An 18,867-nucleotide genomic window follows, 5' to 3' on the forward strand; every position below is an offset into this window, starting at 1 on the left:
ATAAAATCATTGCATATTTATTGGACCATAATGTAAAATATATTTGTTACCGGATTGAAGGTGCTTGAAGCCATCATTGAAATGCACAAATGCTTCCAATTCTGACACATGAGCTTATTTACGCGTTATCGACAACAAAGAGTGCGATCACGCGTATCTCGTGACGATCCACCGTGTCCACCGAGGACAGACCATGTACGAAAATACATTTACGTGGAGCAAGAAGATAAATCGAGGTGGCAGCGAAAGATAGTCGTTGCTTCGTTGACCTCCGTTCAAATTAGAATAATGTCGTGAAGTGAACAGTGGCTGACAGAATGTAGTGGGAAATTTTCCCAAAAACATATCAAAATATAAATCTCTATTGTTACATTAATCGATAAATTTCTATTTAAAATGTATCATTATTTAAATAATCCGTTGTGGAAATAATAATCTTTTGTTCAATTTTTTGTTCATTACAAACAGCGAATACATAATAATATTTTTCCTTTCTTTATTTTTAAATTTCATTTTTGTTCACGTATTTATTTCTTATCTTTTTCGCAATCATCCTATTGTACGGTATTTCGTCTCTTGGAGCTCGAGGTTGTCTCGGGAATAATTGCCAAGCATCGAGTAAACGCACGTATCTCTTCATAGCATGTCACACGTCGCGTGCGACATAGCACAACGAAAGTTCTCGGTCGAGTCCGATTTCAGCGGGGCTTCAGTTAAATTCGGATCCCTTTTGATTTGTTGGCCAGCTTATTTAGAATTTAGGTTTGCGACGGTCAACAAGAACTAGAATGGAGGAAATAGAACGGCTTCAAATATTTCGTGACTTATATATGATGCAAATGAGAGAAGCATAGGTAATTGATAATTTTTCCTCTTTTATAATTGAAGAACATTATTAGAAGACTCAACAATAAGCAATTTTTAGAAGAGTTAAGAGAGAGTAAAGAATAAACTGTCATTGATTTTTCTAATTAAATCTCATTAAAACAATATTTCTACATGTTTATCGCGCGATTAATCAAGAATTATTAAAAAAGAATTTTTTGTATCCATAAAATTATATATTTTATTATATAATTATGACGTTAAGAAATAAAGAAGTAAAGAAACAAAATGCGCAAGAGCACAAGCGTGGACACTATATGTTGACAATGCGAACGGAAACTCGGTCATTAAAAGAGATCGCTTTCAAAGAATTTATTATTTTTTTTTTAGCAACTCTTTCTTTTCACATTTAAATTAAAATAAAAGAGATAGATATACAATTTAATAAGAATAATAGCAGTAGAAGAAGGTCACCGATACCGACATACCACTTTGTTTTTAGACAATATTTCTTAAACAAAAGGTAAAAATACAATTTCAAAAACATAAATACAAACTAAAAAGTGTCTTTTATCAGATAGTGTAAGCAGTTTTTATAATACTGTTTGCAATTTTGCAATAATTAAGTTTTTCGTAAGTTATGCAAAAATGAGCGTCTGACAAAATGGGCTCCAAACTGACATAGTAGGCAATAATGCCAACATTCCTATTCTATAAATAAAGATATATCCTGTAAGGAAAACTAATTTATGAAACTATAACATTTAAAAATAACATAATATTATCAATAATACAATCACTGTTATTTTAATTACGCAATTTGCAAAAGAACACCGTAAGAATTTTCTTCTCGGATTCATAGAATTTGTTTTTAGCTGATTTGATATAGAAATAAGCCACAAATATATGAATTATGAATTTGTACATCTTTAATTAGCTAAACAGATAACATTTTTATTAATATTAATAAGGTGCAAAGGTTAGTTTCTAAGAAATAAGGGGATGTTGCTTTAGGAGACCTATGTCAGTATCGGTGACCTTCCTCTAAATATAATAATTGCATTTGTTAATAATAAATTAGGCAGTTATTTTTATGGAGAAATGGGTAGTGCAGAGCAGCTGAGATGAATGAACTTAAGATTCTATAGGAAACAAGTTCGACGGATATAAATATAACGTATATATAAATTTCATCGCCGTGACGTTGTTATCATTGTCGTCATCGTCTGCACCACCAATGCTAGCTTATGCTACCACCACTGTTTGAGTTCTTGTCCCGTACAGCTTCACAGCTTTTGTACCCTTCGCTCAGAGGGGATAGCCTAAGTTTAGATCCGGCAAGACTCTGGCTGAGTTCAATGTGGAACCACCATCCTCGAGAATCAATTTCTTCGCGCCGGACGTGCTTTCCGCGTGCAAGTTTCGTTGCGTGCGTTTTGACCGGCGAGAAAGCTCGTCGTACGGTTTGGAAAAACAAAGAATTTTGCATCTCTCGAAGGAAATTATAGAGAGAGATTATCGCAATGGCATACAGCTGGGATAATCGCGTTAATTTCATAGTGAAATTTCTGTATGGTTAGTAGATGCGGTGGATATTGCAAGGGTGGTCGGGGTAGTTTCAAGCAGAGGAGGACAACAATTAGAAAGACAATATGATTATATGAAGAGGCAGCGCATGAACACGCTATGAAATTACAAAATATCGAAAATTGGAAGTAAATGGTGACTTGAATTTATGCAAAAATAAGTAAAAGTGTAAAATAAATAAATTTCTTTCGTATATAAAGCTTTGTTTTGTAAGATAAAATTATAAAATTTAATAAAAAGTAAATCAATATTTTTCATTTTATTAATTAATGAAATATCTCCTCTGTAAATACGCATTGCGTCGTGCAAATGCATCCCCTTGCATTGTCTTACATATCTCGTATCTTCCCTCTTGTGTCTGTGTAAATTTCATGGCATGGTAATTGGTAGTTATATATACATAATATGTATATGTAAGAGATGTCTCCCAATAAGTGTTAAATAAACATTAAACAATAAAAGCGCTAAAGAAGAAAGTGTAAAACATGATTTTTTGTCATTTTTTTTGTATGGACTGTAATTAGAAGAAAAATAGCTATTATATATTTATTTATTTATTTATTATTAATATACATATGTGTGTATATACATAATGTATATTATATTACAAAAAAGTATAAAAAATACATACTTTTCGATTACTTATCTAAATAATTTTATACATAAAATCGATCTAACAAGAAAATTACATCATATTAAATAATTAAAAATTCTAAATTTCAAAATAATCTTTAAAAGAAGTTGTCAAAATGATGAAACAACGTCAGCTTATTTGCTGGACAGGAAAATAAAAAGAATTTGTTCTTTGTATATCGTATATAAAATGATGGAAATTTTTTGTTGTGCCTTTTATACTATTGTTGAACAATTATTTTAATTTGTTAAAAAATAAAACATCGATCGTCATTTAAAATGTAATTTCTCAGTAAATAACCAACAGTAACATAATGTTATAATTTTACATTCGATAATGTAACTGTTATGTATAACATTTTATATTATATTTATATTGTTGAATATGCAATAACATTATTAATATTGTGTTACTGTTAGTTGATGTTCTTACTGAGATAGGAACATATAAGCGGTTTAAATAAGAAAAAGTCGACCATAAATTAATCAGGCAATATTCAACAGTACAAATATAATAAGATAAAAGTGGAACACTTCTGTTCGTCAAAAAAATTCAACAGTTCAAAATAAGTGCCCTTAGTGAAAGAAACATCTTATAACTGCAGATATTGATAACAACGGATATTTGGACAAGCATGATTTCGAGTGCATGGCATTAAGAATGACGCTCATCGAAGGCAAAGGCGAGTTTAATTACAGTCGGTACCAAGATAATCTTCATATCATGCTTTCTTTATGGGATGAAATAGCTGATCTGGCAGATTTTGATAAGGTATATCATAAAGATATTATTGTGAAAAATATTATCTAAAATTCAAATCTGAAACTCCTTACACGACGAGCGTGTAATTAAAAATATTTTCCAAATTATGATTCGTATAGTTGTTGATATATGTATAATAGAGAATAAAAGTACATAAGTATTTAATAAAGAATAAAAAATGTTAATTTTTCATAATATAATATATTAAAATAAAGATTATCGCTTATTTATATTATTCCTTTTCCAGAACGATGTTGTAACGATAGAAGAATTTAAAAAGGCTATGCAAAGTAGCTGTGTTGGTCGTTCTTATAACGATTTTCCTCAAGCTATAAAGATGTTCATTGATAGTCACTTCAAAATACTTGACATAAATGGTACTGTACAATATTTATAAACGTAGGGAAAACATTGGCCGATATTCATAGTCGATTCTTATCTCAAGACAGTCTTATAAGTAATATCTTAAAATGCTAATAGTAATTCTGTAATTGGTTTATATCTTAAGACTGCATTTAAGACGACTTTAAATATAAAAACACGGATCATATATGTATACCGACCATTGTGTAGAATAGTAATTAATAAATCATAATTTCTTTCTATATAATTAGATCAATAGACGAAATTGATAATATAAATTATTTTGTGAAATAATTAATTTTTAATACCTGTTCCAGAGAACGGCGTAATTGGAGCTGAAGAATTTCGATATGATTGTGCTTCAAGGATTGCTGTGGATAATGTAGATATTCTTGATAAAGCTTATCAAAGTCTTTTAAATGTAAGTGAAGTAACTTGACTATTTAATAAGAATGAAAACTCCTTCAAGCTCCTTTTTTTACACTCTCTTAAATTTATGAATAAACCAATTACTTTAAAGAACTAATGCTAAAAAGCGGTAATTTGTATTCACTGGGCGGCAATTTTTAAAACGTATTAAGTCAAGTACGTTCCACTAAAAGATACGTAATTTTTTACTGGAAATAAAAAAAATACGCAATAAAAAAATTACGCTACTGCAATTGTTATTTCATTAAAGTACTTACTTTATCTCATTCCATGCAATTGTTCAAAATTGAGTAAAATCCTTGGAAGATTTAATATAATCGTGTACACTTTTTCATGAAATGTGCATGTATTAATTAAAAATTAAAAGAACGAATTTAAATTGCTTTAAAGTAGTATTTCATTACGTTAACAGGACGATGACAGAAGACGCGGTGGTTTGAACTTATCACGTTATCAAGAATTATATGCGCAATTTCTCGGTAATCCTGACGACAATTGTCCAGCAATCTATCTCTTTGGGCCAATAGGACAAGAATCATAACTGAAATTTCGTCATTTCGAAGCGATGTCAATCTTTATTATGAAAAGTTACCTTCGAAAAAAAAAAGATAAAAAAGGCTCCAAGTATACGCCCTCCTCGAAAAATAATTGTCATACATAACTTTAAAAAAATAAAATCCAAGTGAAATGTATCTTTTTATTCCTATTCAAGGGTCTTATTTCAATTCAAGCGGCAGTATTTTTAAATTTCGTTTAAAAAATTATGTTATAAATATTGTGCCAATTAAAATAAAATTATTTATATTGTATAACCTAACTTAATTTAATCCAAATAATACGTATATTTTCGAATTTTTACTTAAAGATAATTTTATTTCAATCCAAGTCGTAGTATCTTTTGTTTTAACAATTTTACCTAAACGTCAAAAATATATGTATAACGTAAAAAACTATTGGCGTTGCTAAAGTTTAGAATATTTTTAATATAACAGTTTAATATAACGGTTATATATGTACATACAGTATATAAATATATTTTACTCTGGTAGCGCCAAGTTCTTTATGTTAAATTTTTGATGTTTGAGTTGCATCAAAAAGACACTACTATTTGAATTAAAGTAAAATTATTCTTAAGTGAGAATTTAAAAATACATAAATATGGTAATGTCTTTGTGACAATCTTGCGTTTCGCGGGTTTTCTCCGTGTTCAGATCCATTCTTGGAATGCCAACGTTTCGTGAACCTTGCAGTTCACTTCATCAGTGATGAAGTGAACTGCAAGGTTCACGAAACGTTGGCATTCCAAGAATGGATCTGAACACGGAGAAAACCCGCGAAACGCAAGATTGTCACATAGGTAACACCCGTGAAAGCCTCAAGAATATGGTAATGTCTTTTTTAAGTTATTAGAAAATTTTGTATATGTATATAAACAATTTACTGCACATTACTTAACGCTGATTCCCATTCGCCTAATTTATTATTTGTTTACTTTTTAATTAATTTTGACTTTTTGCATTTACTCCTAGTGCATTCAAATTTTTGGTTGATACTGTATAAGTAAGTGTAAGAACAATACAAAAATGTAAATTGCCACATACAGACTGTATGTGCCACATACAGCAGATTCCTTGAAATATAATTAAACGAAATAATATAATGCAGTTGAGTATATGGTACGAATAGGAGAAAATTTATTTGTATTTATCATCATGTGACAACACAGTACGCTTTGTATGCTATTTGAGATGCTTCTCGTACAATTAGTTTTCTTTTTTTTTTCCAGTTTATTCGTCATTACAATTTAATTTGACGCTTATACTTTTTCATTTTTTCACAATACTTCTTACTTACATCGAAGCTATGATATGCATTTCGTTATATACATGGTGCAGTATAAATTGATCATTTATTTAGTAACTTGTAACTTCTCAAATGGACCAGTACGGTATATATTAAATTTAACGAAAAGTATCACTTCATATGTATATCGAACACACGTATATGTCTGCCAATATAGTAAATTTGTACATTTTACGACATATATTTATGTATACGATTTGTAACATTTAATGATTTAACGCAGCCTCTCTTTTTTCATGTCTTATACATTTATCTGCACGCAAGTACATATATCGCAATAACAACGTAAGAAATATTAACAACTTTGTATCTAGCGAGTTGCTTTCTTTCATAATGGTATAGACTGCATAAGTAGTATAAAAGTTACACTCGATATAAAACATTCAAATCCGTGAAAAATTCTTTCAATCGAAAAGAATCAAGCACATTAAAGAACATATTGTTAGTAATTCACCCGCTAGTTCTTGTTATGTATATTATACACAAACAAGACACTGTTGCAAAATTTGTTACAAATATCGAGCAAAAGCGTCGTTTTAGATATAGAGAACTTACAGCCACAAGCGCACTAGTAAATAAAGTTGGCAAATCTACGCCGCATTAGGAACCTAGTAATTGAATGTAATATTCCCATTCTCTTCCACATTCGACGAAAATCTTACACAATTCTAATATTTGGCTAAATCATAATAAATTCACGACTAATCAATCAGTGATCAAATTTCTTGTTGGAATAATAGAATACATTTGTTCCAACTTAATGTGAGATTGTGAAGTTTATCGAAGAAAAACATATACTTGAATACATATTTTACGATTCTCTCAATTAGTTTTAATTACAAATATAATACAAAGCATATTTTAAACCAGTTGATTGCTAGGATTAATAATAACATATATATATTTTGTTCCTTTGAGGTTTTTGCTTACTAAGGATCACACAAAATCACAATTCTTTCACAATTCCTATATGTACGAGAGTGATTCAAATATGAAATTTTTGTGTGTGAATACAAATCAATGTTATTATTGATAGACGTATTTACACTGAATAATATATTTTTTTAAATTGCCTAAAAATACAATACATTTTTATCTAAATTTTCAGATCTGAATACCTGTAAGGTAATTTCAGATAATCTGTTAATTATCAGAGAAGTTTCTCTGAAAGTTAAGAATAATGGCGCGTCTGTTCGAAATATTTAGAATTGGTGTCTAAAAAATGAAACATGTTGAAAGCAACTAACTTTAAAATTTCAGATAGACTATTGTTTTATAAGCGTGAATGTTCTTTGCGATTTCTCTGCTTTCGTTAGTCGGTCTCTTCAATGTTATTCTCTTACTAAAGACTAATTGTAAGCAATTTAATAAAATTTTATGAAGAAAATTGAAATTTTTATTATTTTGAGCGAAGCAATGATCAGGTAAACTTATCAGGAGAACATTATTTTTATGGAAATTTTTGAAACAGTCACAATTCATTCAATAGTTTCTGTTCTAAATGTCTAAATATTCGGACATTTAAATTTGAATTTCTATTCACTGTGTCATTAACTCTGTTTCTTATTCCTGAATTGGTTGCACTTTTTAGAGTTTATCTTTATCCCTCCTCAAAAGAAAGAAGTAAACTCAGAATGTCTGAACTAGTGCAGCAATTCAATAATAAAAAGACAGACTTAATAACAGGTAAATAGAAATTCAAATTTGAGTATCTGAATATTTAGATATTTAAAAGATATATTTAGACTATTAACTAATAATTAAGGATGGAAAACAAAAAATAACTATTTAGGCGAAATCAAGAAACATTTATACAACACTTGCTAAAAATTCAGACAATAATCTATCCGAAAATTTAGATAATGTGACTGTAAGAAAATTTCAACCACTTTTGTCTGTCAGTCAATTGTTTTTTATAGTATAAATGCTTATTATGCTATTAGAATAAATAATACTAAGTATTATTATGCAGCGCGTTATTCAAGTTTTTTTTTCAAACAAAAATGTTAAAATATTGAAATTTTGCGTAAATTGCGTGTACAGTTCGGAGAAGAGACTATCGAAGGCGGAAGTACGCAACAGCACTCAGTACTTTTATTGGACCGCAATGACTATAGAAGCTATAGAAGCAACTGCTGCGAGGTCACAACTATGTAAGGCGTGAACAGATACCCCCACCTCTAACTTAATGTAAACATATCTACATTAATGCTGATTTGTAATCATATAAAAGTCTTGTGCGTATTTGATCCTTGTATGTATAACTATAGTATACAAATAATTCAATTAAAAATAGCGATTGAGTTTATCTACAGTGTTTTTAATTTCTTATTACATGTAGCAATAATAAACTTAGATATTCTAAATATGAACTAATATATAAACTCTGCTACGTGAGATTCTGAGCCATACTTAGTATTAGTTGTTCTCTGTAATTTATTCTTGTTCGTGTAAGGTAAAAGATACAGTTCACGCGTTTAATCCTCTCTCTCTCTCACTTCGTAGTAGTATTTTAATCCCATCGACGATTATTTTCTTGTTTGATTTGAAGCAATGACACTTCCACCGAGGTAATTTATCACTTCATAATTTCTATGATAAGTCTGATTTATTTCAGTCATTCAAATAGGTGTATACATTTATAGATTTTTACTTTTCTCAAATCTTATTGCTTTATTCTTTTATGAAAAAACATACATTTTTCGTTATAGCAAAGTATGATACAATTTTCCATGCGTAGTTTCATATGCACAGACTACTAGTCTGTTTTTTTTTTCCAATATCTGTTAATTCTAATCTCACAAGTAAGAACTCACAAGAGTTCTTATTTAACTTTTTGCATTATAGCGTTAGAGGAGTGCTTTATAAAAAGTAATAGAAAAAGAGCTGTTTCTTGAACAGTTGTATACAAATAATATAAAGTTTAACTAACCAAATCAAAAACATAAAACCATATTTAAATAAAGATTTAATACGTGTCTTTAGGCATTTCTCACAAGGAGAAGCTCCTCTCTGATCTTCATCGATTCTGATCAAACTTGCAGCGATATTAAAGGAGACTATAAAACCGACACTTGTATAGCTGTTCTTTCGAATGGGCCTTAGAAGTCCAGTAATTAAATATAGATCCCCGTATGTGCATATATCAGTATACACTATTATTAGGAACGGGCATCAACGATTTATCGTGGCTCAGTTAGAGCGTTAGACTACGGTACAGACCGTAGAATGCCGGTTCGGCAAATATAAGTATTTATAACATATAGTGAACAGTAAAGAAGAACCTCTCCTTGTCAGATAATTTATAATGTCTGAAAATTTAATAATCATATGGAATAGACAAAAAATCAGATATGCGAGGATTTTTTTGAAAAAATAGTCTCAAAAACTATGTAATAAAAATAATGTGAAAAACATTTAAATATTAGACATATGTACCCCATTGATCCATAGTAAGCTAGCGGCAAAGAAACAAAAACTATTACTCTCATTATTAACTGGCCTTAATTTAATATCTTAATGTTATAAATTTGGAACTTGGCAAAGCAAGACAATATTTACTTAAGAAGTAGACAAAACGTATTCAAATCTAATCGACAATACTGATAATTATACATTTCGGAAAATCAATCCTTAAGTAACATGGTGAAGGTTCATAACATTCATACCATTCATGCCGAGAATATACATACTTACATTCTCATACACGTAATCATACCAATGATCAGTATGTAGTAAATTCTGTGATTTCTTACTATCAAAACATTCATTAATGGAATTCTTACATCCTAGAGCCAAAGATAATCATATAAAAAGTCTAGCTAGAATAATTTCAAATGTATTGATGTAAGATGAATGATTTAATAAGATTCAAATTAATTGGACTTTGATGAATGACTTCACCATAAAACTTATGGACTGTTGTAAGACTTGAAAACTTGATTCCTGATATGGATATCATTTGGATAGCATTCGTATTTATGAATATCAATATCGATTTATGTGTTTATTTAATTTTACCTAACTTTTATATTTTATTTTAGATGTGGACGGCATAAGAACAATTTACTTAATTATCATAAATATTTAGATGATGACTGATTTAATTCTTCGTTCGCACACTTCTTTCGCGACCTTTCGTAACACACAGGTGTGAATTCGCATCTGAAATTTGCCATTTTTTTTTCATTTTTTCAATTTTCAAAAGACAAACTTGTGCAGAATAACTTTGTTTCAATGATGTAATGTCAGAGGTGATATTAGAATTGTATTAGTTTGTTAGAGTGACAATTTAATAATTAAAGATAAGATTTACTATGCGTCCGAACTTTACAAAGACTCGCAAATGACTCTCCGTCAGAGTTGGAAAAAATCATGTTTTAAAATTTTAAACATAATTTAAACTATTTAAAACATGCTTAATTAATATTTTTTCATTACATGTGCGTCGAATGTGGCTCCTTCCCGCACTTTTTGCGGTGCGAAAAGTAGCCATTTTCCGACAACCGTACGGGAAGTAGTCACTTCCTGTACGGTCTGCAGTGCGGAAAGTAACGTCACGTGTACGACAAGTAGCGCCACGAGACTTTCGACACAGCTGCACACAGCTGTAGACAGCAGTGTTGCCAGCGGGGACGCGTTTTCTCGCGCGCGCGACTTCAACATCGTATCAAGTTCACAAGAATACGAGTACCTTTAGAACCCGTATTCTTGTTCCAGATAAACTACTAGATTTTATAGAGAGATACATAATTATTAGGCTTATAATAAGTAAAACAAACAATGTAATTAAAATAAGATAAAGAAATTATAAATATAAGAATAATTATATGTAATTAATATATAATAGAAACATGGGGAAGGATATTAAAATAATTTGTATCATCTTTTTACATATTTTAAATAAAATATTTTTTTTATATTGAGTTAATTTTATTTTATTATAAATCATATTTATAAAATATATTTTTGTAAAGAATACTGGTAAGGTTTTTGGCAGTTTTCCTTATTCTTGCAACAAATGTTGGTATTCTTATGATTCTGCCAAATAAAATATTTTATTTAAAATATATAAAAAGATGATTAAAATTATTTTAATATCCTTCCCCACGTTTCTATTATATATTAATTACATATAATTATTCTTATATTTATAATTTCTTTATTTTATTTTAATTGTTATTGTATATTTAAACATTCTTTAAATTAAAACACATAATGTATTGTTTTAAAAAAAAAAACATCTTTTGCCAACTCTGCCCTCCATTAATTTCGTTTCTCAGAATCCGTTGCGCGGAGTCCCCACTCTTAACAAAAATCCTGTCATCGACATTTCTCGAAATAATATTATTTACGAGTTTTCTATCGATCGTTTAAATCGCCTAACGACTTCAGTAAAGGTCCCCGCGCTACTCGAGATTCGTTTTATTTTTTATATAAGAATTGTATTGTATTTGGTGTGTGTGTGTGTGTGTGTGTGTGTGTGTGTGTGTGTGTGTGTGTGTGCGCGCGCGCGCGCGCGCGCGCGCACACTGAGGGTGCGTTCTTTTAGGCATCGGATACAGCAATTCTTGCAGTAATTCGTTCTTTTAGCACAACTGCACAATCGATTGCAGCGCAGATTTTCGTTCTTTTGGCAATGGATACGCAGTAGATACGCAGACGAATAGAATTAGCTGCGCAGCCGGCTACGTATCTGCGTAATCGTTTAAAAAACACGCAATCGGCAGCTCCGATGCGCAGCGACTGCTAAATCCGATGCCTAAAAGAACGTACCCTGATTGTTTTCGATGCGATGAATTCTGGGAACATCTGCACGGATTGTGACGATGTAATCGCCAACACGGTTATTTCGTTCCGTGATGTATCGAAATCGTGTTCTTAAAGTGTAAGTGCGTATAAGGGGAATTTCCTTTCGCAATTTTTGCACCATATATCGAAACCGTGTTTTTAGAGTACCGTGTTATAAGAGGATTGAGTATATTTAGTAACGTATAATAATAAAATTGGTAAACGTTTCGACACTATCAAACAAATTCTTCGGGCCATTTTCAGTGTCCAATCAATTTAAACTACAGAATTCGTTCTAGGACTAATTATATAGCTATAAAAAAATGCTGGTACCAATTCACTCCTGTGTGCTAATGAAGGATTAATTATAATTCTAACTACATGAAATCCTGAAGTTCAATACTATTTTTGATATTATCGCCAAAATAAATCATTGCAAGGATTATTTTAGAAATAATATCAACTTCTTAGATTTAGATTCATTTCTCAACTGTCAATACTTTTAGAGCTTACTTGTTCACACGGTACGGTTTACCGAATCGGTCGTTCTGCCGGATCAGTTTTTTTGTCATGCTCTATAGTGGCAATATATTTTTTTTCATCGCGCGTGCACGTAATATGCCCCATAACGCAACGCTTTTGCGTGGGAAAAATGGCCGATAACTCAAGCCGTTGAGTTATTTCTCTAACCCCACGCAGAAACGTTGAATTAGGGAAAATAGCGCCACGCTGCAGCGAGATTAGTGAATTAACACAACGCAGTGGTGGCGCTCGTACAAATAACAAGACGGAGAAACGCGACGACCGGAACGCCCTTTCTGGGTATCTCACGTAAGGCCGGAATCAGACTACGCATTGAAGATTGAGATTGAAGATTGAAGATTAAAATTTGACCAGTGAGAACAAAGGAATTTTAGCTTCTATTGTTTTGATTGGTCAAATTTCAATCTTTCAATCTTCAATCTCAATATTCAATGCGCGTAGTCTGATTCCGGCCTAAGTATAGTGGCTACGTTTACACCATGCATTTAGGCCGCGGCTTATACAATAGATGTCCTTGTTTATCTTGTAGGTTAAACAAAGACACTTACCGTATAGGTCGCGGACTAAGCGCACGGTGTAAACGTAGCCAGTGTTCTACAATAATAAAATTATCGACTACGAGAAAACGATAATACAGTATCTAAACAAATATTTGACTTATATTTTAAAAAATTTTGTATTGTTAAATATTTATTTACGAAATATTTTTTAAATTTTTTTTGTCGGGGGGCTGGGCCCCCGAACCCTCCTCCCTTCCTGCGCCCCACACACCGCCCCATATGTCGCACTCGCTTCGCTCGTGCGACTTTGTAATTATATAGCATATTACTAGCACAGTGCACTCGTGATGAAAAATAGTATGTGTATCTCGTGTGGTGTAGTTGCACAATAGGCAACTAAACCCCACTCGTTACACAATGTACTATTATATAGGAGCGTTTACACGATACGGTTATCGTATGCGAGAAAATTAGCGAGTCGAACACTCGGTTTTGTCACTACAAACCATATACGGTAAAACAAATCATTCAGATTTAGATTGATTTGCACCGATTCACAGTAGGTCAGACGATCTGAAATCTTGGCCAAAATTCAAAATGTTGATGGATTGGTGTAAAACTCGGTATCTAAGGGTTTTTGGGGTCACTGATTTCGAATCCGAACTCAAAATTTAGAAATTCAAAATGGCGGCCGATTTTCTACAATAATTGTCTAATTTTTATGAAATTAAATATTATATATATAACGGTTTTTTAGATTCCTGAATCTGATGTCAGAATTTCATAATTCAAAATGGCGGCCGATTTTCTACAATAATTGTCTAATTTTTATGAAATTAAATATTATATATATAACGGTTTTTTAGATTCCTGAATCTGATGTCAGAATTTCATAATTCAAAATGGCGGCCGATTTTCTACAATAATTGTCTAATTTTTATGAAATTAAATATTATATATATAACGGTTTTTTAGATTCCTGAATCTGATGTCAGAATTTCATAATTCAAAATGGCGGCCGATTTTCTACAATAATTGTCTAATTTTTATGAAATTAAATATTATATATATAACGGTTTTTTAGATTCCTGAATCTGATGTCAGAATTTCATAATTCAAAATGGCGGATCCAAAATGGCGAACCGAAAATGCAAAAACCAGTATATTTTTAATTAAAACTTTTTAATTTTTTTTGTATTTTATCATTTTTATATTTTTAACATTTTTTTAAACTGGTTAATTAGTATTCAAGCGTAATTAGAAATCTCCTTCATCACACTGCTCTTCATTAGTCAACTCCGTATCATGCAAACTTTCGTAAAACATTCCTAAGTTTGACCAATTATGTATTCTTTTTCTCAATCAAACGAGACCGAGAAAGAGGATGACTCAAGCGGCCTTCAAATTTTTACGGAAGTTTGCATGATAACGGTCATTTGACTAGTGAAGAGTAGTATGATGAAGATTTGTAATTACGTTTGAATAATAATTAATTAATCAATTTTCAAAAATGTTTAACTACATTCAAATTTTTAAATAAAAAAATTAAAAAATCGATATATACTACTGAATTTCATAAAAATTAGACAATTATTATAGAAAATTGTTCGCTATTTTGGATCCGCCATTTTGAATTGTGCAATTCTGACATCAAATTCGAAATCAGCGATCCGAAGAACCGTACATGACCATAATTTTTCATAATTTTATCAAAATTCTGAAGTAAATGGATTTTTGGTCTCTTGGCTTACTGTGTAGTAGTGGGAAAATAAATACATATCTTTAGTAACGAGCAAAAGTGGCAAAAAGTGGTAATTTGTTTTCGTCAACCATATTCATACGAACAAAACAGTATCAAAAAAAATTAATTCCGAGGCCGTACAGGTCGGCACGATGGATTTGTGTGAAGTTATAATCTATTCAAAAAAATCAGAAATATTCGCGTAAATAGCTTTGCCCTAGAAAGTAGTGTTAATATTTAGAGTAAATAAATGTATTATTTGTCCATTTTTAAAACAAATACGATTTTTAAACATTTAATTTATAAAATTTATATTCATAGTTTTAATGTTTTTTATTTTAAAGATAGATCTGAAATTATCACCTGTAATCAAGCGGCTATTCCTCGAAACCTGTTACCAAAACCTTATTATACAGTTCATTATATGTTCTCCGAGATAGTCTTATGACATATGAAATATTGTTTACAGTAAATTTTAAACTCGACTTTTGGCCAGTTTTTCGGGTCGTCTGGCCCATTGTGCGATTCAATGAAATTATCGGTACAAACTCAAAAACTCGTATCGTGTGAACGAATTCTTTACATTATATCTACATAAGTAATAACTGGATATCGATATCAGAAAAAGGATTCATGTCATAATTGCGAAATGCATTAAAAATAGGAAAATGCATTTTATATATATATATATCCGTCACGTTTTTTATACTATTATCAACAAATTTGCTTAATAAGTAGTAAGAAAAACAAAAATTCTTCATTCTAAATCAATTATATTCTATATAAAATCGATCGCGCGTGTGATTAAGCGTTTGCGATTGCGAAACATTTTAATTTCGAATACAGTCTGTGAGAGAATCTAATATTAAGTTAAAAAAAAAAGAAAGCCTTTCCAGAAATAAATATATTAAAAATGACGAAGACCTAGAATTATACAATTTATTTACCGCTAAAATATAATGCCAGATATGAACGTAGATGGACATGTTCACCAGTCTCGAAGAATTTGGTAGAAATAATTCGTATTAAACTTTCTATATTTCGGAGGAAAGATGAACTTGTAAATCTCTCTCGACTCAAGATAAAAGATTCTATTGATACTTATTTAGTAAATTAATTTCAGTCCTTCTAAGTACAAAAATTGCATCCGATTAAATTGGCAATGATCAATTCTTCGTTAGAATGTTACATGGTGATCAGTCACATCAATGGAGTTCACACTGGCGTAGGAAGTGGACGCGCGTTGTTGGTTGTCGTTTTGGAGTAGAGGAGAATCCGGCTTGTCACGTTTGTGACGCCTAGTTTCGCTTCCGCTCGCGAGTTCGCGGGCTCTTCTACGCCCTCGGCGCGACATCACGCCTGAAAAAAAAAAAAAACATAAGAACATGCTTTAAATACTTTAAATCTCCCCTTCCAGCACAATCATCTCCCATCGCACTGTGTGATTAAAATCATATGATTAAGATTGTGTTGCTGTGTGTTACACTGATGGATACAAACTACTTTTTTTTGCGTAAGTGTAATTTTCTACGTGTTCGTAACATTTCTATTTCTATTTCAATACATACAAGAAGCAACTCATTAATTACAACAAATACATTTCATGCAATAACGAGTATGTTCGTATTCGTGTAAAAAATACTAATTCTTCAAATATTTCTTCAAATAATAAGATGATACCATTTACAAAAAAAATATATATAACATTTTAAAATTTCGAAAAATTTTTAAAAAAATTTTTCCTTATTTTTTTAGATATTGGCATAAGCTATATATAAATCAAAATACATATTGAATTTACCAATATACGTTGAAAATGAATTTCAGTACACAATTGAAAATTGTATTAAAAATAATTATACACATTTGCTACACAAAATTAAGACTTTAATCATAAAAAGAAAGTTTTCTATTGCTTATTACATTGCTTATTATATATTGCATATTACATTTTGATAAAATATGAAATTTGTTTTCACGTAGAGAAAAGTAAGCTTTAATTTGAAATTATGAAATTACGAAACAGTTAAATATTATAAGTTTATATAAACGTTTATTATATTTATATGTCTTTGATTATTTATGTAATTTATGTATCTAAATCTTTGAATATCTTTTTACAATTACATTTCATTTCACTATCCTAATTTCCATATTCATTATATTTTTATAATATTATAATAAATAAAGAATTGCAATGTATTGACAAATATAATATCCATATTTACCACTGTTCTAAAATAAAACATAAATTTTATAAAATAAAATATTAAAAAATATTATGAACATTTTAAATAACAGATTAACCCTAAACAGATATATTGAGAAAGCTTTATATGTAATTTAAAAATAACTTTGAAACGTTACATGGATAAAAAGATAAAATTGCAAATGAGGACCACATAAAAGTGATCCTATTCTATACATTTTTCTTTTTCACCAGTGATAATATTTTTGCTTTTCCATATCCCTGTTACAATCAATAATTTTATAGCAGCATACAATCTATTATTTTCTAGGAATCTGATTATAAATTTTAAAAACACTATTCAATTATCGGTCGATGTAATCTCAAAGATAATTACATATATTGTGATATATATAATATATATATATTGTGACATATATAATATATATATCTACGGTCATATTATAGCAAATACATAATGCAGTATATTTTTTAAGTATTAAAATACGTCAACGTATAATAAATATACTGCATTATGTATTTGCTATAATAATAACAAACAACGATAGATACAAACGATAGACAAAAACACGCGCAATAGTTTTAATATATGTATAATGTATGTATATAAGGTAAAGCAAAAACTATATATATTATTTATCATTTTTAATATCTTCTAAAAGCACGAGATTAAAAGAAAAAATTGTCAAACACAAAAGTTACATGATATACAAGAGAGTACCAGACGGTGGTAAGATTTGTATTGTAGATTAAATTATTTCTGAAATAAAAAATATATCTTTTATAAATTAAATCTTATAGTTTTATTCCGTAATATCTATTCCGTGTAATATCTATTAAAACAAATATAATGCCCATGTCAAAAGATCATTCAAAATTAATGAAGATTATTTATGATAAAAATATTTTGAAACGTGCTACAATATTGTAAGCTCTTAACTGATGGTTCATGCACAATTGAGAAATATATTAAAACACAATATTTACTATATTATAAACTCTTAATTAGCAATTCATTTATATATAAGTAAGGAATCCAGTGAAGCACAATATTTATTATTAGAATATGCTATATGATAAAAAAATATTACCGTTACATACTCCTGTGTATTACAAACATTTGTTAGATTTCCTCTCTTATTTTTGAAGACATTAAAAATGGTAATAGTTATATTGTCATATCACATATATAATAATATAAGTACAATCAATAAAAATAACATCATTTTTCATTTAAATAGATACTATAGAATAAAATTAGAGCAGCATATGTGTAAAAAGCTTTACCATCCCACACTTAGAAAAAAAAATAGTTAGAAACATTTCAAATACAAATATTAAATACATAATTAACTAGAAGAATCTTAACAACAATTAATAAATTTCACAAATTAATATACAAGCTAATAAAAAATTAATATACAAGATTATAATCTTTATCCACCTTTAAACTTTTATAACTTGTGTTCTGTATTTCCGTTGTATACATATGATATAATTCCGTTCTGATAAAATTAATCTATAAAAAATTATAATTATTATAATTATATAATAAAATTTTGTATGAATTATAATCTTATGTGACAATCTTGCGTTTCGCAGGTTTTCTCCGTGTTTAGAT

General features: G+C 29.7%; 2 protein-coding genes across 6 annotated transcripts in view; one reads left to right on the forward strand and one right to left on the reverse strand.

The window, feature by feature from the left end:
* Positions 1–2,165: 2,165 nt before the first annotated feature.
* Scp1 (Sarcoplasmic calcium-binding protein 1) lies at positions 2,166–5,364 on the forward strand. Of its 5 annotated transcripts, none has more exons than XM_018461099.1 (5): positions 2,166–2,536; positions 3,651–3,817; positions 4,056–4,185; positions 4,489–4,592; positions 5,013–5,364. In XM_018461099.1, exons 1-5 carry the CDS (start codon positions 2,512–2,514, stop codon positions 5,139–5,141), a joined length of 555 nt encoding a protein of 184 aa, XP_018316601.1. In that variant the 5' UTR covers positions 2,166–2,511; the 3' UTR covers positions 5,142–5,364. The 5 variants fall into 5 exon arrangements, with proteins under 5 accessions (XP_018316601.1, XP_018316602.1, XP_018316604.1 ...); XM_018461100.1 differs by having other exon boundaries at positions 2,167–2,547; positions 5,013–5,362; XM_018461102.1 differs by having other exon boundaries at positions 2,167–2,540; positions 5,013–5,362.
* Positions 5,365–16,319: 10,955 nt separating this feature from the next.
* Positions 16,320–18,867, reverse strand: part of Npc1a (Niemann-Pick type C-1a) — a 26,876-nt gene continuing 24,328 nt past the window's right edge. The window contains 1 exon segment of the mRNA XM_018461106.1: positions 16,320–16,396. Coding sequence (XP_018316608.1) covers positions 16,391–16,396 — 6 coding nt within the window. The 3' untranslated portion in view covers positions 16,320–16,390.

Source organism: Mycetomoellerius zeteki, unplaced genomic scaffold, assembly GCF_001594055.1.
Source record: "Mycetomoellerius zeteki isolate Tzet28-1 unplaced genomic scaffold, Tzet1.0 scaffold99, whole genome shotgun sequence".
Lineage (NCBI taxonomy): Eukaryota > Metazoa > Arthropoda > Insecta > Hymenoptera > Formicidae > Mycetomoellerius > Mycetomoellerius zeteki.

Excerpts from the sequence above, each read along its gene's own strand:
- Scp1 (XM_018461098.1), top strand. The coding sequence starts at position 2,349 with ATGGCATACAGCTGGGATAATCGCGTTAATTTCATAGTGAAATTTCTG. Across the intron at positions 3,818-4,055 it reads ATCTGGCAGATTTTGATAAG|AACGATGTTGTAACGATAGA; the intron begins GTATATCATAAA and ends TTCCTTTTCCAG. Across the intron at positions 4,186-4,488 it reads CAAAATACTTGACATAAATG|AGAACGGCGTAATTGGAGCT; the intron begins GTACTGTACAAT and ends TACCTGTTCCAG.